The sequence below is a fragment of the Lethenteron reissneri genome, chromosome 55, assembly GCF_015708825.2.
Source record: "Lethenteron reissneri isolate LAM-NWPU_2019-01 chromosome 55, ASM1570882v1, whole genome shotgun sequence".
NCBI lineage: Eukaryota > Metazoa > Chordata > Hyperoartia > Petromyzontiformes > Petromyzontidae > Lethenteron > Lethenteron reissneri.
The window spans coordinates 4,716,096-4,736,950 of NC_083833.1; the positions used below are offsets into that span (position 1 = coordinate 4,716,096).

Here is a 20,855-nt window from a genome sequence, read left to right on the forward strand (position 1 = left end):
GAGCCGGGTAAGCCAGTGGCGCGGCCCAAGAGCTTCCAGACCGCTGCCCTTATCAGGGCAAGGCTGGTTAGCTGGTGCCGAGATCTGTGCTTGCCAGGGCCAGATCAGTCAGCCTCCCGTAGCCCAGTAGAGGAGGACTGGGGAACAGGACAGAGGGCTTAGGACTAGGGTGGGTTTCCCATAGTACGGGTGAAGGGGCCGATACCCCTTCAACTATTGTACCTGTCCCGGAGTTAATAAACAGAGTGTGCCTCAACTTCGACATCGTCTCCTCGAACTTACTACATATGTATGTTGAACTTCTTTTGCACCGTACGTAGCCAACCGTGCTAATCGGAGGTGATGGGGGAGGTAAAAAAAACTGAACACAAAAAGCAGTTTGAACGAAACGCGTTTTCAATCTAGAAAGTGCATTATTCCACTGGCTTCCTAATATCAGATGAAAGAGCGTTCCAGACGCATCTGAAAGCCTTCAGAAGCACATCTGAAAGCACGTGATGCGGTGACTTTGTTCCGATGACTTAGCCAAAAGCCGCTGCAAGGATGACCAGAGTTCGCGTGATGGTATACGCTCGTTGACGATAACAGCAAGGTATTGATGAAAACTTATTCGCCCTTCTTTATGTTTCGTGGAGTTCCATGGTACAAAGATGTGATCTACCTCGCCTGGTACGCAGGAGGTCAAGGGTTCGATCCCGACCCTAACGATACCTGTTGTATATTTGGAGTTCGAGTGTTCTCTCTCTCACTCTGGGTTGCGCCTCCGGTTTTGCCTTCCACATTTGGAAACATGCATTTAGGTTTTTTGTTCGCTACTATAAATTACCACGTGATAATATGAGCCACTCTGAAAAAGAGCTTATAGCTAAGAGGTAAAATTAAATAATTATTTTAGTCTGAAGCCCTGATTTGACGCGGATAGTGGCCTGATGCTGCTACGCTCTCAGGGTGCATGTGGAGAAGTCTAAGTCAGGTCGCACTTGTTTTATGAGTAAGAGGCACAGGTGGCTCCTGGAGCCAGAATGGTCTCGCCCTGCAACTCCACTGGCTTCCCGTTTATTGCCGCTGTTGCTCGTCTTTAAATCTTGCCATGGCCTTGCCCCACCTCCTCTTCGTTCCCAATCTTCTCTCTCTGGCCCTTCTTTGTCCTTGCACCCCCCCCCCCCCCCCCCACTGGAATCAACATCCTTGTACATTGAGCAGCAGTGCCCATAGACTCAACACTGCCCATAGACGCAACACTGTCCATAGACTCAACATTGCCCATTGACATAACACTGCCCACAGCCTCAACACTGCCCATAGACTCAACACTGCCCATAGACGCAACACTGCCCATAGACTCAACACTGCATCTGTACATTAAGCCCTCCCCATCCTTAACCTCCTTCCGTTCCTGTCTTGAAGTCTCACCTCTCCTCCATCGCCCATTCTCTTCCTCTTCCCTCCCCTCGCCTAGTCCACTCCTTCCCGTCCCTCCCCGACCCTTCCATGATCCCTTAAGCACCCCTCTATTGCTGTCACTCATTCTTCTTTCCTTGTACACCCGCCCCTGTCAACTACATCAAACCATTATGTCACCGATTTGTAAGCTACGTCAATCGCCTCGACGTAAATATAAATAAGACTCGATTTTGTTTTTACAAAAATTAGTTTGGGATGAAAATTTAATTGTCAATATTTCCTTATTTATATTAATGGTGTCGCTTATTTAGCATCAACACATTGTGTAATAATTAGTTTTCAACTAAATATTTTCTAATTTGTATATGATCACAAATTCAAGAGGTTAATATGTAGTTTTGCAAATATTAGAAAAAAAATAAGTATTTGCATGTTTTACTTGAATACATCAAATATTTATCATTGATACGTGTGTAATGACAGGGTGACACCTGCCGGCCTGGAGGGGTAATTACGGTTATGGCTGCATTACATAATGCTTTATTATAAGGAGGGCGTATCTGGGGTAAAGGTGAAGGGCGGAGTCAGTCGAGAAGCTCCGGGAACCAGCCCGAATTTTCTGGAAAGGGGGCGTTGCCAGAGGTGGAGCTCGGCCGCGTCGGGCAGATATAAGGGGGACCGAACCAGAGGTTCGGGGCTGTTAGCGGGTCCGGGGTCCTGGCTGCGTCACTGCCCGTCGTCATCTCTTCGTCTCCGACCACGTGGCTGTTCTTCTGCAAGACCCTCTCCGTCGCCACCGCTACACTAGTCGGACAGCTAGCGTATGCCGGAGATGGACTGTGTGTTAGGATTGCCTATGTGTAGCTGCGTTAAGAAGTGTATCGCCCCGTGTGCTTAGAATAAATAAGAAGCCTTCTACTCGACGTGTCTCAGAAGTCGCTCACTACACATGTGTAGTGACGCAGATCGGAGACAGTAATACTTGGAGGTACTTATTTTATTAAACAAGCACCATCGGGATAACACACAACACCCTACGTGGGTGCACACTATTATTATTATTAAGACCGTCTATTGTCGGCGGCACTACTTAGAACAGTTGGTAGGCTGTCTAACAGCACCTCGGGATGGTGAAGACGGAGATGATGATGAGGAGATGGTGACGACGACGAGATGGTGACGATGACGATCTTGAACAGAACGACGGGGGGATCCCACTTCCAGCAGCAGGCCCGCAGGATGTACCCATTTTTTTTTTATCAGATTCAGGTTACGAAATTAGCTAATCCCTAATTCCCTTATCCCAACGCTAAAATTAATGCATATACTTTTCAGTTACAGCATTTGCACGCAAATTTTTAACCGCTACATTTGAACACGGCCATGAATCAGTGTCACAGTTCAAAATGTTGGGGAGGCCAAGAGACCACACGAATGGTGAGAACGCACTGATACGTTTGTGTAAGGGTCATATCACCCAGGACCAATGCTTCATTCATCTTCTTCTCCAGTCTGAAATATATCATTGATATTAACAGTGGTACAAATAATGGCTTCAGTGACTTTTATTATGAGAACATTGATTAACTTGTGTCATGAAACACGTTGTACTTCACGGTTCTTCACACATGACACGCACAAATTACCAAGTGAACACTGGACAATATATTTTACAATATACCGAACGATAGGGTCGTAATAATGTATATTGCAAGGTGCATTTTAATGTTTTTTGTAAAATTGGGTACCCATAATAGTTTTTTTTTGGGTTAGATCGCATAAATATAAATGTGTCGTTAAACCTGCCACCACCCGAAACAGCCAATTAGTGAGGTTTGTCATGTAAACAAAACATGCAAATTCTTTACTAGTACAGCACCCCGGAGTGTTGGAGAGTAAACCCACTAACATTTACCATTTGAGTACGATGTTTCGCCAGTAATTACAACGAGCATTACGAGGCGACAGACAGATTTGTGTAGAAATCCTCCTGTTTTGTTCTTAAATAGAGGGATAAATGTGGTGACCACACTTCTGCGCTCTTGAGTCAATGTACTTATGCATGTACATTATGCGGGCCCATTGATCTTGTCCTTCCTGTCCATTTGTGTATTAAAATAGCCGTACCAAGAGTAATCCCTATTGAAGTATGGTGGCCTGTATAGGCATGCATTTAAACAATGTATTGTTTGATTATTCGCTTCCATGCAGCACTAAGTCGGTAGCTATCAGAACAGTTATTTATTTATTTATTTCGGTAGTAGCTAGTTTTGCACAGGACTTCAACATTATCAAAATCAATTGAGTGTCCTTGTTAGCACGCATGTTTTACTACTCCTGACAGTTGTATTTGGGAGCATGTGATATTTATTTGGTGTTCTTTTAGTCTCGTGCTGATCATTCGTCCTGTTTTGCTCAATATAGCATTTGCCACAAGTCCAGTTAATCCGATACACACCTGATAAACTAGCCAGATGTTTGAAAAAACAAAACATCCGAGTCAGATTTGGCACGGTACATAAAATACAGAAATTAATATCTGGTACAAAAGATGTATTACCGAAGCTATCAACAGGAGGTGTGTAGCTGACTGCTAACAAACAACCCTTGGAATTGTGTCCGTCACTCCAGCGTACTTACGATTTTAACACTCATCTTCATTGACATTCTTCCAGAAAACGAATCCATTGCTGTCTTGACAGCATTTTTTTATAAATGCGGTTTGATTTAGTTTTGTTTTAGAGTTGTAATTGCATTTGATTATTAAAGAATAACCGATGGTAAAGTGTAGTCCTTTTACCAAACCACTTATAACGTGTCCATTTTTTATTGAAACATTTTGTTCGCATTCAGCTGTAAGAATAATGGGAAAGAAAATATCAGCATCAACCGGTAAATGTGTAGTGGTGTTAACTACTCGCTGTTCGCAAACTGTGAGAGCGGATCGTAAACAAGGTTTTCCCGCTCAATCAAACGGTCAGGGTCAAAGGGGGCGAGGTAGGATCCAAACGCCAGATTGGGAAGGACCAATCGGACGGTCCCACAAGGTGGCCGGGGATTGGACAACCCGGCCACGAACAGGTATAAAAGCCAGAGCGCTGAGAGCTCTTGGCCAGTTCTGCTACACGAAGACCCAAGTCGGCCGAAGACATCTAGGACCCAGGACCAAGCCCTCCAGCCCTTGTCAGGGCTCGGGCTCAGTGTAACCAGTGGTCGGGGAGAGATCCCCTAGGTCCAGCCAGAGGATGCTGGAATAGCAGGGAGATTAGATAGCCTGCAAGGTCCGGAGGCTGTGTCTCCTCAGGGTAACGGGTGAGGGGACCATATACCCCTTTGTGTGATAGGGACTGTGTATTAAGATAATAAACAGTGTGTGCCATAAAGGAGTCCGTCCTTTACAACACTACAAATGTAAAAATGGGACACGTGTATAGCGAGCTAGCTGACGAACATGAGTGGTAAATTCAGTTCTTAACAAAAAATAAAGCCACCACGGCTAACGGGCAATTTAATTATAAACATTGGTGTTTAATTATAATAATTTAATTAGTAATTTAATAATTATAATAATTTACTATGAGCAAAGTTATTTAATAAATATACATTTAATTATTGTAATTATTTCCATATTATTTTAATAGCATTAATTATATTCATGCCAGAAGCAGTTTTTTCCCCATCCATCTGACACAATTGCCAGAGATGCAGGAACAACAAACATTTAAAATAAATACTTCCACATTTGATAGCACGTTCGGTCATGTTGATTAGAAACCTAACGGATGCAAGGAGAACATTCAACAACAAAAAAGTTATAAAAACGAGTCGCGAATATTGAACCATGTATTTTTTAATTTTTTATAAATATATACCTTAGTTGTGCATTTCCGTTTGGTAAACTACACATAGCTTCTCAATAACCTTCCATTGTTCACTTTTAACGTTTAAAATAGTTTAGACTTAAGTATTAATATATATTCAGTTACCCAATAACCATGGATCAATTTTGGTTCAACATGAACCAACGTTGCATGTTTACTGTGGGTAAAATGCTCCAGAGGATTCACATATCAAGTAGTCTTATTTTGTCCAACGCAGTGATTTGAGGAGACGTGAAGGATGATACATTTGGCTGTGACCCGAACTCGACTACAATTAAACTGAGGGAGATGGACGTAAAAATACGCAAGGCTGTGCTTGTGTACAAAACTCACCGTAAATGCAGGTGTTTTCTGGTAACCACTGGACCCCTCTGCTTATATCCTCCCGGCAGGACACGTTGAAGTCATACCCAGCATTAATTGCTCTGTATCTCGGAAGGCACTGGAATGTAATTGAAGAGCCAATGGCATACTTTTCCTTATGCTGATGATTTGTAGAAATCATTGCATTTTGTGGTTTTGGCTGACCAGCACAAAATGCTGCACAAGAAAAGCAAAGAAGGCATTTAGGCTTCTGCACCTGAGAACCGTAGCACCTTTGTCATATAACAACAATAATTACACATTTGTATAACTTTATCGTATTATTGCTAATTACTTCTGCACGTCACCATCCTCATCTTCGTGGACTACAGAGACAAATAACGAATTATTTATCAGTGGGAACGTAACACGATGGTAACTGTCACTCTAGCAAACCGCTTGCTGTAGAACAGGCGGCTTGTGAAGCAGCAGCAGCATCATCAGAAAACGTGCAATTGCACACACAACGCCAGTTTCAAAAACCTCTGGTTTCAGAAGTCTTGTCTTGATCTACACTTTTTGTTCACCATGACGTCCTTTTTACTTTGATGTCTCAATAGTGCTACGGAGATCGTGTGACATGAGGGTTCTGCCTTTGTAGTGGAGTGACATCATCTGCTAATTATTATTAATAAGGGGGGTCCATGTGGAGGACGACGCCTGTTTATGATTATTAATGAGGGGGGCTGTTCGATGTGGAGTGACGTAACCTGCTCATGATTATTAATGAGGGGGGTCCATGTGGAGGACGTAACCTGTTCATGATTATTAATGAGGGGGCTGGTCGACATGGAGTGACGTCACGATCGTTGCACACAGACATTGTTGGCTTATGATAGTAGCTAATAATAATGGGGGGGGGGGGGGGTGTCCATTTCGAGGATGTCACCTGCTCATTATTAGTAATGAAGGTGGCTGTTCGATGTGGAGTGACGTCACTTGCGCATGATTATTAATGAGGGGTGGAGGGAATGTGCATTTGAAAGGACGTCACCTGCTCATGGATATTAATAATGGGGGCTGATGTGGAGTGACGTCACGAGCGTTAAGGAGATTCCTGGGAGATTATAGTAGGTATTGCCTGGATTCAGCAGACTTGTCTGGTTTAAGAAGCTTTCTCTGTTTTCAGAGCCCTTGCATGATATGGGTCAGCCTTCTACAGGCCTAATGGGACTTGGCGATGATGGAGGGCGTGTATGGCCATAGGCTTCTGAAACCAGGCTGCTGCTGTTGCACAAGCTGCCTTGTTCTCCAGCAAGCGGCTGGTACGGAATTGCAATCTGTGAGCATTGAAGCTGCACTTGCCGGGAACATTCACGATCGTGTTATACATTCCCACTAACCATTCGTTGTTTGCCTTTGTGGTCGACAGAGGCCGACTCGTAGGAGGGCAACTTAAGGACCAACATGATGGCGAATTCACACGTGTAGTCGCACCTGCATGAAGTTGAAACGTGAATTTTAATCAAGGATTCGAAACCTTCAAATCCTAAAAGGATAACACAATTTGCAATGGACATACATGCCGCAAATTGAAGAGAAACGTGTTCAAACGCAACTTATAGGTACGGAGCCAGGCTCAGACCGAGTTAACATAGAATGTTGGGCCAACGCTGGCTCAGCGTTCTGTGTTAACTGGGGAGTCCACCCTTATGGTCGTCGAAACAGTCTATGCCTTCAAGCTTCTGCTTGAAACAATGATAGCGGATGCTTCCATCGTCGTCTGTCAGTTGAAACAGAGGGGCCAGTAAAAACTGACGTTTTATTCTGCTTGGCACTTCACAAATGCAGTAGAACAACTTAACATCGCTCCACGAAGTTCTTTCCATTAAAAAAATTAAGTCACCTCAGTGTACAAATGAAATCAATACAGTATTCCCTCGTTATTTGCGAGGGATACGTTCCAGAGATGCTCGTGAAGAGAACATTTCGGGGATGATATTGGCCTTACGAAAACCTATCTATTTAATAAATTACCTTAAATAAATACATCCATAAGCTATACATGAAAATTATCATAATAAAGGGGACAAAATAATAATAAAGTAATTACAAATAAATATTAATGTATTAAATTATAGTTTATAAATCAACTTACCTTACATTATGATGCTACGCATCATCACTTTATCTGATCACTTTATCGCATCACATTCTCTCTCATTACTTTATTTCATTCATCACTTTCTCTCGATGCAGCCGTGTAGAGTTCCAAATGCGATTTGCGGATAGCCAAAATCATGGATAGCAAGTTCGTGAATAACGAGGGAATGGTGTGCAGGAGAGCCTTGCATATTGCGGGTTTATTGTTTGCTGTTTCTCACGGGTGGAGGCGGGTTTAATGACACTTATATTTACTGCGATCCAATCCAAAAAACTCTATTGTGAATATGGCATTTAGGTTAGGCACCTGCAAACATACAACGTTGGAGCAACATTGGAACATGGTTGGACCGTTGGACCTATGTTGGTCCAAAGTTAGATATTTACTGGGGCACAGTGGGATATAGAGAAATGGAGACTAGATCTGATTAAACTTCGGGGATCTTTCAGCTGATTTATATCTAAGTTGTTTCAGATACACCAGTCAGAACCATTAATTAACCGAGACATTAAACTCAGAGACTTCGTACACTTTCCAATTATCAAAAACTGTAATCTGGGGTTGCCATAAAGAAGGTCATTCGAAGGGCTCCTTGGTGACTTAGGCCTTCAGATTTGACGTACTTCAATTTCTAAAATAACGTCATATTCCCTGTGCATCGGGAAAGGAAGTGAATAATGTGGCAGGTACTTGGTGAAAGTGCAGCATCACTCACGCTGGCAAGTAGGAGCATCTCCTGTCCATTTTCCACTTTTCAGACAGGTGAGTTCGTAACTTCCAACCAACAAAAAACTTGGGGGACACGACAGAGATGTCAACATTCACTTTGGTTCAACGTCAATGCTAGCACGTGCATACAGCTCTACCGCGTACCTTCACCGTCGTTCATGCAGGGGGCACGTAGGTTTGCAGCGCCCCCTGCATGAAAACGACGGAAAGTGCAGTGTTCATCACAGATAGATAAAGTTGTGCGCTTATATGGAGATATGTGGAGAGGCATGATTGGGAGGAATGCCCTCCCTCCCCTGATCTGAACCCGAACGGTGAGATGTTATTGGAATTCTGTGCTAGTCACGGAATGTTAATAACACCATGTTCAAACACAAGGATGCTTATAAGTTGTACAAACGAACTAAACTATTGTTATTTCACCAGGTCAGGCCCACTGAGCTGTATAGCTCGTTTTATGAAGCGACCAGTCCACAAATGATAGCTTAACAAAGTGGCCTATCATGTGGAAATGTATAGCAACCAAATACTCTAAATGCATGTTTCAACATGCGGAAAGAAAAAACGGAAGACCCGGAGAAAAATCCTTGTCACCACGGGGAGAACATGCAAACTCCAAATATACAGGCATCAGGGTTGGGATCGAACCCACGACCTCCTGCATACCAGGTAAGGTAGTTAACATCTGGCATGCTCCTTTACTTGCACAGATTTTGCCACATCTACACAAATCAACTACGAGGTGATCTACGCAACATTGTAGTGTACCATATTGATCATAACATATTAAACACAAGGTACAGCCATGTTATTTGTATATAACAGTTTCATATTAAAATATACTTGGTTTGACCATCATTTTTATAAACCAGCAACACTGAAAAGTGCTTCAAAATAGATTGTTGGATTAGATCGCGTGTGTAAAATGTGTGCTGTAAACCCTCACCCACCCAGCCTAACCAATTAATAAAGTTGTCATGTGAACAAACGCTCCAATGTATTATTGGGTTGGGTCACACATACGTAACGTATGTGTGACCCAACCCAACTCCATCCCTCCTCTCTTCCCACCCCCTGCAAAAACAAAACTGCTCTGTGAAGAAGCGTCCGAGGCCCCTTATGTAGCTACCATTTCCTCCTTACCTCTCCTGCACCCATTGGTCCATTTTTTCAGTTCCTTTTCCATCCTTTTCCTATTATTTCCCATTCTTGACTCCCTTTCCCCACCCATCTTTCTTTTTGTATATGTAGTGGATTCAACTGAGTCGCAGACGTACTTCTTGGAGGCAACACATTAATTCGTACCAAAACATTAACTGCCCCTTTACCAGATAACAGCCTATGGTGGTGGACCACCAGGCTAAACTACACTAACACACTGGGAGTTAGCTACAACGGACCGGACCTCGGCTTGGGTCCAGGTCCAGCGCCCTTGGCCACGACCACCTTCGAGAAACCTCTTGTCGTTTCTCGCCCCTTCTCGTAAGATCTTTCCCCCGACACGTGACCACCCCCTAGCCCCCACCTGGGGCGCCATGTTGACTTTACTGGTCACGTGTCCTTCGGGGTCAACCAGGAGTGCCATGGCCCACAGTAACCTCGTTCCCGTGGCCTGCAATCTCACACCCTACCCTGTAGGGGGCAGCACTACACGCGGAGTGTGGTGCCACTTGGCGCTGTCACTCAGCGCTCACAGAGCCCCCTCCAGGGCTGGTACTACACCCACATATACGGGGTGTCCGCGATGGCAATACATCACACGCCGTGCTTCACGAGAGCCGGCATTACCCAGTGACATCCACGATGTCACTCCATAAGTGATGTCCGCAATGCGAGTACATCGCACGCCATGCCTCTCTAGGGCCGGCACCACTCGGTAACATCCAAGATGTCACTACATCTACATTATATTCTTGGCTCTTCCTCTCCCTTTCCATAGTGTACCACATATACAATTATTTTGTATAAGTATTGGTAGACTCAATAATAAGCGAGTAATGATATACAAAAACAAGGTGAGAGAGCTTAGAGGTACTTGCGTTTCACTGTCATGCCGCCACCATGTGGCTTCTCTAGAGTGACCTTCAAGTTTTACCCGCCTGGGCCCGATCTTAACAATACCATGTGTGTGTGTGTCTCTCACCGCTCATCACACTTGAATCTGACGGAGTCTCCGATTTTGTTGCTTCCTTCGAAAGAGCCATGCATTAATTCTTCAAACATCGTGCACAGAGTAGCTGGTGAGATAAATCAAATGGTGCAGCATCATCATTAACAAGTCCAATGAGCAGTTTGTGAACTCAAATCCTAAATTGTGTATTCGTTTAACCAGGTCTTCCCGAATGGTCATGTGATGCTATCAGGTACAGATAACAGAAGCTCAGCATATACTGTGCATGCTAATAACATGTAAAGGATCAACACCATTTAAACACGTAATACTTTATATACAGTGATACCTCGGTTCACGAACTTAATTCGTGAACTGACTCTGGTCGCGAACCGAATTGGTCGTGAACTGAGGCACATTTTCCCATAGGGTTCAATGTAAATCCGGTTAATCCATTCTGACCTTTTTTTTTATTTTTGAAGCACAAAAATATGAAACAAATTACAATACACATTAGTACTGTACAGTATAGTAATGTATAAAGAGAGAACACTAACCTTGCTTGAGATGACTTCAGTAAGCACTCAAACGGGTGAACTGTACAATACAGTAAGTACAGTATTGTACAGTACAGTAGTACAGTACAGTACTCTATGTGCTAAAAAGCACACCAAAAAGCAAAAAGTCACTGAAATTGTCTTCACAGTACTCACAGTACGTATTTCTGTGTCTCTTCTTCTCTCCACGATCTTCCTACAGGATGTCACGACCATGTGACAGCCTGGAAATAGCATTAAAATGGCCGCGGCTCCTGTTCGTGAACCGAAGTGGAGTTCGTGAACCGGAGCATATTTTTATGAACTTTTCTGTTCGTGAACCGAGTTGTTCGTGAACAGAAGCGTTCGTGAACCGAGGTATCACTGTACATATAAATCGCATCGTTTAGTTGGGTAGAGCGGCGATATAGTGCTTTACACACTGTGCCGCAAACGCCATGACCTTATTTCAATTCCCGGCCACGGCTAACATCAGTGGCGAGTGATGTTTGAATCAGCCCTTTATGCTTTTTTTAGCAGTGCATTGCCCTGTGTCTGAAGTCACTTCAATAGGACTGCTCAGTCAGAGCCATGGGGGCAGAGGGATCGACTGACATGACGACAACTTACATTCATAATGCGAGCAATTTGTGTACAGTGGTCCCTCGGTTTACGATACCATCGATTACCGATATTTCGATTAACGATCCGCCTTCCATAGGGTCCCATTGTTTCAATTAACGATAACATTTATGATCAACGATCTGTTTACGATATTATATTTATACATGTTTATTAATAGTAATGCTTTAATATGTTCTTATAACGTTTATTTATAAAAGTTGTGGTGTTTAAATATTTCAGCTAGGTTTATTCGATTTACGATCATTTCATATTTTAGCAATAGTTTTCGTAGGAACCAATTAGTATCGTTAACCGATGGACCACTGTAATGATTGTTGCATCGGTCCCGAGGCCTGAGTACCAGAATCGGATTTTGTATTTATCCTGTAGAAATCCGATGAGCTATGAAGCACTTTTCCACAGATGTCCATGTCCAGTACCAAATGACTTGCACAATTCGACTCGTGCATAAGCACCGCTGCTCAAGTGAAATCGAGGACAGCCAGTTTCCTGTACAGTATTTGTTATTTACAACGTCTAAATGTCGCTTGCTTGAGTGACACACTTGCAATTATTTATTGCAGCTTTCTACTTGGCAGGAGATAAGTGACAGACAGCGGCACCATTTCTTCTAATATGCTATCATTCTCTTCCATACTCGGCAATGGGGGGTGAGGTCACCTGTTACATGGTGGCAGCGGGCGAACTTGATTTTGTTAAGGCTGTCCGCTCTTGTAAATTCCACTCATGGACCTTTACTTTATTTTCCCCCAAAGAAAGAACCTTATTGAAGACCTGATTAAGGAACACAGCCTGGTTTCTCTATGCCACGTACACAGTGGGGGGTGCACGATAGTGGGGGGTGCACTCTCAATTGTGTCCCAACAACAACAACGCATGGAAGATGGTGTGGAAATTTCCTCCATTAAATGGAAGATCAGGGACTTACCAGATAAGGACCACTGAGTCATATAGCTTTTTTCAGAAGTGACCTGGCCACAAATAATAGCTCAATGTAGTGGCTTATGTGGAAATGTATAGCAGCCAAATACATACTCTAAATGCATTTTTATTCCAAATGTGGAAGGAAAAACAAGAGGACCCGGAAAAACATTCATGCAATCACGGAGAGAACATGCAAACTCCAAATATACAGGCGTCAGGGTCGGAATTTAACCACGACTTCCTGCATACTAGGAAAGGGAGTTAACATCTCGTCACCACGGCGATGACTGCCTAATACATGACAGGTTGAAGGTGCAGACCCCACTCAGCTACCACCCCATATGCCGTGGGGCTTAACATTTTCAATTTGCCCCCTGTTGGGGTGGGAGCATGGATATGATTAAATAACAACAGTGCTCTCTTGATGGTGAGAGAGGACATTCTAGCTAATTAGCTCAGCTCCTGCCAAACAAAGGGGGTTGAGAAAAGAAGGCAAGATGCATATTGCATCTACTGATGCGGTTGTTAATAATTCTGTTATGGCTGTTGCTGGTTATAATGATGTCAAGGATGATGATAATGTTCCGAGCCTGAGTTATAAACATGTAGTGGATTAACGCGCGCCAAGAGGGGGAATTGGAAACACGTGTGTGTTATGGAGAGTGGGGTCACGTCCGGGCAAACAGGTGTTGCTGGGAGGATAAAGGCCGGAGGGAGGCGGTTCGTTAAGTGGTTATAAGATGCAGGGCAGTGATTGGCCGGTTGTTGTTGTCAGGGGCAAGGTGGCGCCAGCAGGTCTGGAGATGGGGACGATAACGGCGGAAGCCACGGACGCGAGGCGTCGGTGGGGACGCCGTTTATTGAATTGGTAATTAATGAGGACGGGGATATATACGGGGGGCGTGAGAGAGGGGCCTGAGAGAGGGACGGGGAGTGGTTGCTGGGAGTTGGACGGAGACAGTGGGGGAGAAGCAGTGGAGCAGGAACAAGAAGATATGAGGGATATAATAGGCTAGCAGTGGAGCAGGAACAAGAAGAAGATAGGGATAGAATAGGCGAGCAGTGGAACAGGAACGAGAGAAGATATGAGAGACAGAGAGAGCGACAGTCGGAGTGAGATGGAGACGCCAAGAGAGAGAGCCAGTCGGAGTGAGACTGAGAAGCCGAGAGAGAGCGAGAGAGTCAAAGCAGAGACAGTTGAAGCAGAGAGGAGAGTCGGGGAGAGAGAGACGGAGAGAGAGACGGAGGGAGCGGAGCGAGCGAGGCAAGCGGAGCGTGGCGAGCGAGCAGAGACCGCTCTGAAGTCACGGTTGTGGAATGTAAAGAGTTTTGTAATAAAAAGTGACGACGGAAAAAGAAGTTGTCTACGTAAAGTTCAGCACTACAAATATAAAGTGCACAATGAGCCCTGCATTGGAAGTGATCTGAAGACTCAAGAGAGCTCGTCTTGCGTATTCGTCCACACAAAGATTGGTGTTGGTGTGTTGCCTTATACATATCACCCGCTTCGAACCAGGCATGGCCGTATGGCTTACCTGTACACGTGAGGTTGGATTCTTGCACCCAATGAGCGGAGCCATTTTCACTCCTCATGCAGGTCATGTAGAAGCCGTTGGATGGGGACACAAAGTCCTTGTTGCAGGTGAAGTGCGCGTACTGGTTGATATAGTACAGCTCCCTGCGGCTGTATTGCGGAGACACCTGTGCGTTCCCGTGTGGCAAAGGTTTCTCGCAGAACGCTGGACAGAACGGGAGGGTACCCCCAACAAGAACAGCTTATGTTTCCACGGAACCACACAGACTCCCCCCACCCACCACCGCTGTTGACAAAACGCATTCAATTCACTCTCGAAATACCAGGAAGATAAAATTATTCATATTACCGCAATATAAACACTTTTATTTTAAACGTACCTATAAGGTAACCTTTTTCAGGGGGGGGGGGGTCATTTAGATGTTAGGGTTAAGGAAGTTTAATAGGGGTAGTTTACCGAACTTTATGTTTTTTTAATGAAATATCATGAGTAAAATCCTAATTAATGTCCGAAACAAAAGGAATAAACATTGTCATTGTCCGGATCACCCTGTGCATTTGCATGACAGCCCCCGCAGACCACAATCTGAATCTGAGAACCACTGCTCTAGACTCTTGCAATCGAGGCAATGAGAAAAAAACCCACCAACTATCCATAATATAGGGATTTTGGGTGAGATGGCATGAATATAAATGTGTCGTTAACCCCCCACCACCCAACGCAGCCAATTAGTAAGGTTTATCACCTAAACAGAACATGCCAATTCGTTACTAGTACAGCACACCGGTGTGTTGGAGAGCAAATCCACAACATTTACGATCTGAGTACGACGTTTCGCCAGTAATTACAACTAGCGTCATCACGCGGACAGCCAGATTTGTGGAGAAATCCTCTTGTTTCGTTCCTTAAATAGAGGGGGTAGCTGTGATGACGTCACATGCGAGCCCTTCACGTGCAAAATCCTACGTGTTAAACTGGCAAACTATCCAGTTTGGAGCGCTTGCTGATTCCGATGCACCGGAGATTCTGCTGTGGAACATCTTGGGGCCCTGTCGCAGGTATCGCTCCTGAATAATGGGGGAGATTTGGTCAATCAATCGATCATTCTTTTACTTGCCAATATCGCCCTCAATAAAGTGGGCATCGGTGCACGTTACAACGGAATGGGAACGATAGAGGGGGGCGTTCAGCAACAGGAATGAAAAACAGAAACCCGTGACTACAACAGTGGCTAACACGGATTGAGCAGAGTAAATTGCAGCCGTTCGTCAACTCGCTTACGATTTGGCACCTCTTGCCCCATCATGCACGTTCACCCATCACTATTCTCCTCTCTTTATATTTTACAGATGTATGCTGCACCTTATTGTAAGAGTGCTTTACAATAATTACACAATTGTACATACGATGATCATGGTTGAAAGTAAAGTGTGGGGTTATTATTATTACATCGAAAACGAATTTCTTTAGAACTGCTTGTATTTAGTTGTCCTCCCCCTGCACCTCCGATGGGCTACGTATGGTGCGAAAGAAGTTCAACACGCAATAGTGGTGTTGGTGGTGGAGGTGTAGTTATGTTGACAGTAGAACAGTTGGGAGTGGTTAAGGAGGGGTGGTTGGGGTAGTGATAGGGGTTGTCGCGGTTGTCTGGCTTGACTACCTGAATGTGAAATTCTATGATAATTGGTTTTTCACCCTTTTATCTGGCAACAAAACTGACACCTTTTTTTCAAGGAGTCATGTTTGCATTGACCACAATACCTGCGGTCGGAATGCAAACAAAAAACACAACTCTGATAATGTATGCACTGTCCTTGAAATTGATTGGTCCATACCCGAGACAGCTTTTCTTAGAGCCTAGTCTCACATGGTGTTGGACCAGATGACACCAAAAGTGTGCCTTTTGGTGTCATTTGGTCCAACAGCCTTTTTTTGTCAAGAACACTGTTACCTTGAAACGAAAAATACATGTAATAGGCAACAGTTCAGGTAATGGCCCTGCTTCGTAAAATATGTAAATAAAATCGATTTTAACTTAAAGGACCATATACATTTTGCCTTACCTTGACATTCTGGTTCACTGTCTGACCATTCCGCATTTGAAATGCATGTCAGCGTATTCTGGCCCACCAGAAGAAATCTGCATATGAAAGGTTGAAGGGTTAACACGTTTCTTAAATACCCCGCCACCTCCGTATACCCAACGGTATGAATGAGTTCACTACAGTCGAAAGGCAAAACGCTTGTGGGTGTGGAATAAAGTATACTGGCTATGTCTTTGAAAAAAAAAATCTTTGCAGTGTGAAAGAGTTGCCCAAAAATACCCGAGAGGAGCTCGCTAGAGCGCCCATCTAGCGGAGGCCCTTCTGTCAACAGTGGAGTGAGCGAGCATTTGCAGGGCTGCACCTTTGCGTTTGTGAATTTACCAACAGTGCATTGCCTAATGTATGGAATGTTCGACGTGGCTGTCATGGTGTGGAGAGAGAAAGAGACAAGTGGTGGGTTTACAGGTGTGACTTTGCACATGAACTCACCCAGGTTTGCATGCGTAGGTAACTTTGCTGCCAATCGCGACACTCCCACTGCTGCCATCAAAATTGGCATTCTCAATCTGAGGAGCAATGCAGCCCATGGGGTCTAGATTGCGCAGAGTACACAAGAAAGAACGAGACCTCCTGTTATTAAGAAACTATGTAACATCTCCAAAATCTGACGCTGCCAGGCTTCTTGTGTATGGTACGTAATTATCACCATGGTCAAAATACACGCTTGCAATAGCATACATTTGAATATGGTTATTGTCAAAATAACAGATACAATAAAATGCAGGTTGCCTCATATAGATAGCACTCTTATTGCAAACATCCCATGCATCCTTAAAATAAAAAAACTGACAAATAAAAACCATTGGCCGATCCAGCTGATCAGCTAATTCAAGTAAATACGTTTTGAAATTCGAACCAAAGTTTTCACTGTCCCCCGCTGTAACCCTGATGCGACTTGAGACGGAGTTCCAAATTCAAGGAAGCGCAACTACAAAAATATATTTGCCTCTGATTTTAAACGACCTCCAGCAACCACCAAACCTTCAGTGTTCGCTAATCTAAAATCGCCACTGGAATCGTAAGGTACTAGCAGTTCCTATTAATATAAAGAGATAATAAATATTGTATTTAGTTTCAGTTTTGTGCAAAGCGCCCTTTACAGGCAGGAGAATGTCGACGGATTACTCACCAGCACCGAGGCGAGGGATGAAAATGAGCACGCACAGGCACTGCATGAGGCGTGCAGGAAGCATCCCGCTCCCAAAGATCGTGCGCCCTGTGCCAGTCCCCATCTCGTACTGCAACACAAAGACAAAGATCGCCTGTGTAGCCTTAACAGACCTTTGGGGAAAGCGCTGTTATCGAGAACCTATGAAGGCCGGCACGGCACACGAAAGGGTGGATGGCCAGCACCACGCCCGGTCGCTTTTGTCTCCCGAGTGGCGATGCTTCTACACCGCATCAGGTACTCATTTGAGGCTGAGTTAACCAAGTGGAGGCCTATAACCGGTTCAGAAAAACGTCACTGGTGTCCGTGAGCGGGAATCGACTCGAGTCGCCCGGTTCGTTGCACAGTGCTAACCACCGTGCCGCAGCTCCATGCAAAACGACACACAATGAATACATATAACATGTCAAAATAGGGCGTGGTAATAGCATACACACACTGGAAGAATACATGTATGCGTATTTGTATGTAAAAACAAATAATGGCTATAATATAGCATCTTAATATTTTAAAATTAAAGGGTCTACCTGTGTGATGAGTGTTCCACGACGGACGCCGTTTAAAAGTTCCATTTGCAAATGCGCTGCAGCTTCTGACGATGTTTAACCGCATTCCATCTAACCATTAACAAAGGTGAGATGAGGTCACACTGCTGTTGATAACGACCATAATAATATCGATAGCACAGCTCTTTCCACTAGGACAGCACTCGCTCACCCCCAACTCGTGGGCCAGTTTGTTTTATGGATCTATGCCCTTCTCAAACATTGGGACACAAGTCGAAACCAAATAAACAATTTATTTGAAGAGTTACAACTACGCTTGTACTACAAATTGGAAAATAAAGCCTCTTAACTATATCCCCGCTTCACAGAATTACACTGTGGGAAGTAACTGATGCAGAGTGTGGAGCGAGTTCACACGCAGTGGAGGATTTCACACCCAACGGTGCTCTTGGCAATGTCTCTTCATGGCGAATTCGCTCTTCTGGATGAGGCCCTCCCCACGCGATCGCCATTCCTCACCGTCCTGCGCTGCCACATCAACTTTATCTAATTGTTACTCTTAGTTATTTGAGCCAGAGGGCCGCCGTCCACGCGGACGTCCGAAGAAGCGATGGATGGACCGAATAAAGGAAGACATGAAGACGGTCAACGCATCCCCTGAAGATGCCCTGGACCGAGCCAAATAGAGAAGACAATGCCGAAAAGCGGACCCTGCGCCACAGCGGGAACAACGCTAGGAAGACTCTTAGTTATTTTGGTAAAGTCACGTAGGTAAAAAATGAAATTAAAATTAATAAAAATAAAATAATAAACTCACGACGTTTCGGAGACAACACAAGTCTCCGTCATCAGGTGGGACCGTCACAGCCAGATTTACTGTATCAAGTGAGGCAGGGATTCAAGATGCAAGCTCTTAAATACAAGTTCAGGAGGAGGAGAGGGGGGAGGAGCTTATCAGAATGTGGTAGCCAATGAATGGAACGTATCAGGAGGGGGGGGGGGGCGGGGCTAAAAGAGGGGACGAGGTACTTGTGGGCGACGTGGACGTGTTTGTGCGCAAGTCATTGTAGATGCACATGATAGAAAAGAAAACGAAAATCCCATGTTTATATCAGTGTTGGCTGACAATAAAGAGAGTATCGTTTAACGCTGGGGATGTTAACACTCGGTAAAGTAAAATAGTGCCTGTCAGATAAGATGGTCCAAAAATGTGTAGTTATATCTTTTTTGCATGGTTAATAACATCTTTGCAATGATTACTAAGTTTGTACCCATCATCACGGTTGAAATTATGTCTGTGTTTGTATATCTGAATGGCTTCGTGTACAAACCTTTGATGGTAGCCAGAGGGTTTGCAGAGCACCTTAGTCTCGGAAAAAACAATATCATGAGATTCTAGATTTGAAGCCAGGTTTAGGCACAAACCGTACCTCTCCATAACAAAGGCTCACCCTCTTAAGCCTCACCTTACCATATGAATAAAAAGTGTGCCGTACCTGGCCCTTCCCCCCTCTCCAACCATTATGTATACGGAGTGGTAGCTCTTGCAATCTCTCATTTACTTGATACAGCTGTCGTGGCTGTGACGGTTCCACCTGAAGACGGAAGCTTGTGTTGCCTCCGAAACGTGATTTTTTATTTTATTTTACTTTCATTAATTTTAATGTTTTACCTACGTGACTTTACCGAAAAAAACTAAGAATATAATATCATGAGAGCCCACCGCGTTGTAGCAATGATCGGCAACGGCAGAAGACTCAATTTTGCCGTGTTTCAAATCAGACTTGTGCTCGCGGACACGATCAGAGACATGACATTTCGTTTCCCCAATGTAACAGTCACCACAGCTGCAAATCAGTTTATAGACTCCAGGGTATTGCAAGTCAGGGATGACATCCTCAAAGATGGAATTAGATCACGGATTTTATGTACTGTACTGAATCGGACTTGGATCTTATGTTTGTTAAGGATTTTGGAGATATTTTTGGTCACGCCAAAGTCTGTGACTGATGTCACCTGCAGGAGCGGCACGGGTTATCTGCAGAGATGCATCGTAGCCAAGGGGGAGTGTGAGTGGCTGCATGGTTTTAGGAGTCTGGGTTCAAATCCCCCCTTTCACCTATGAACAAAGCTGCCCGTTTGTTAAGTTCGATGAAGAATGTAGGACAAGAATCATGGGCAAATGTTTCATACACTTTATTTTTTATGCAACAAATTAAAAACGACAATGACTTAATAGCCAGAATATTTCCACCCATCACCAAAACCTCCTGCTATAATGGATGGCACAGCTGCCTTTGAAGTGGTTTGCCTAGGTTCGGATCCCATACTTAACTTTTTACCAAGTGACTTACACATTACATAACGACAGACGTAATTATGTTCCTTTCGCGTGATGCCGTCAACACAAGTGATGGTCACATTTATATTTGGTTAAAACATCATCACACGTGTCCGCGAAGTGCAGTCACGATACCATGTGGAGCGTGTTGACGTCACAAGCGTTCAGTGACGGAGTGGGGAGGAACGCGGACTGCGAGTCATGGGGTACTGGGTTCAAATCCAACTTTTATTTAGCTAATTAAATGATGAAAGCAAAGGACATTTTACAAACGTATATGTATGTTTATTTGTACATTTTACGTAAAAAATACATCTGAAGCAGTGTTAAAAACGACGATGATATAATAACCAGAACATTGACTGAATCAAGTCAGCTCCCGTAGTGTAGTGGAATACGCAGTTGCCTTTGAAAAGTCGAGACCTGGGTTCGAATCCCCGAGGGGTGAGTGTGTTGATTATTTACAAACTCTGCGATTATGTGGCTGAGAGTCGTTTGTGTGAG

The 20,855-nt window shown here is 44.1% G+C and overlaps 1 protein-coding gene across 1 annotated transcript; it reads right to left on the minus strand.

The window, feature by feature from the left end:
* Window positions 1-2,383: 2,383 nt before the first annotated feature.
* Window positions 2,384-18,872, minus strand: LOC133356654 (sushi, von Willebrand factor type A, EGF and pentraxin domain-containing protein 1-like). Its single transcript, XM_061574286.1, has 11 exons — window positions 18,828-18,872; window positions 18,032-18,121; window positions 17,466-17,574; window positions 16,766-16,868; window positions 16,295-16,371; window positions 14,232-14,435; window positions 10,625-10,718; window positions 8,468-8,544; window positions 5,619-5,825; window positions 4,045-4,257; window positions 2,384-2,916 (listed from the first exon to the last, which is right to left on the minus strand). The coding sequence occupies exons 2-10, from the start codon at window positions 18,074-18,076 to the stop codon at window positions 4,049-4,051; spliced, it is 1,125 nt and encodes a 374-aa protein (XP_061430270.1). The 5' UTR covers window positions 18,077-18,121; window positions 18,828-18,872; the 3' UTR covers window positions 2,384-2,916; window positions 4,045-4,048.
* Window positions 18,873-20,855: the final 1,983 nt, after the last annotated feature.

Coding starts and splice junctions, on each gene's coding strand:
- LOC133356654 (XM_061574286.1), bottom strand. CDS start 18,076: ATGGAACTTTTAAACGGCGTCCGTCGTGGAACACTCATCACACAG. Junction 16,869..17,465: donor CATCCCTCGCCTCGGTGCTG/GTGAGTAATCCG, acceptor TGCGCAATCTAG/ACCCCATGGGCTGCATTGCT. Junction 8,545..10,624: donor AGATTCAAGTGTGATGAGCG/GTGAGAGACACA, acceptor GTGTCCCCCAAG/TTTTTTGTTGGTTGGAAGTT.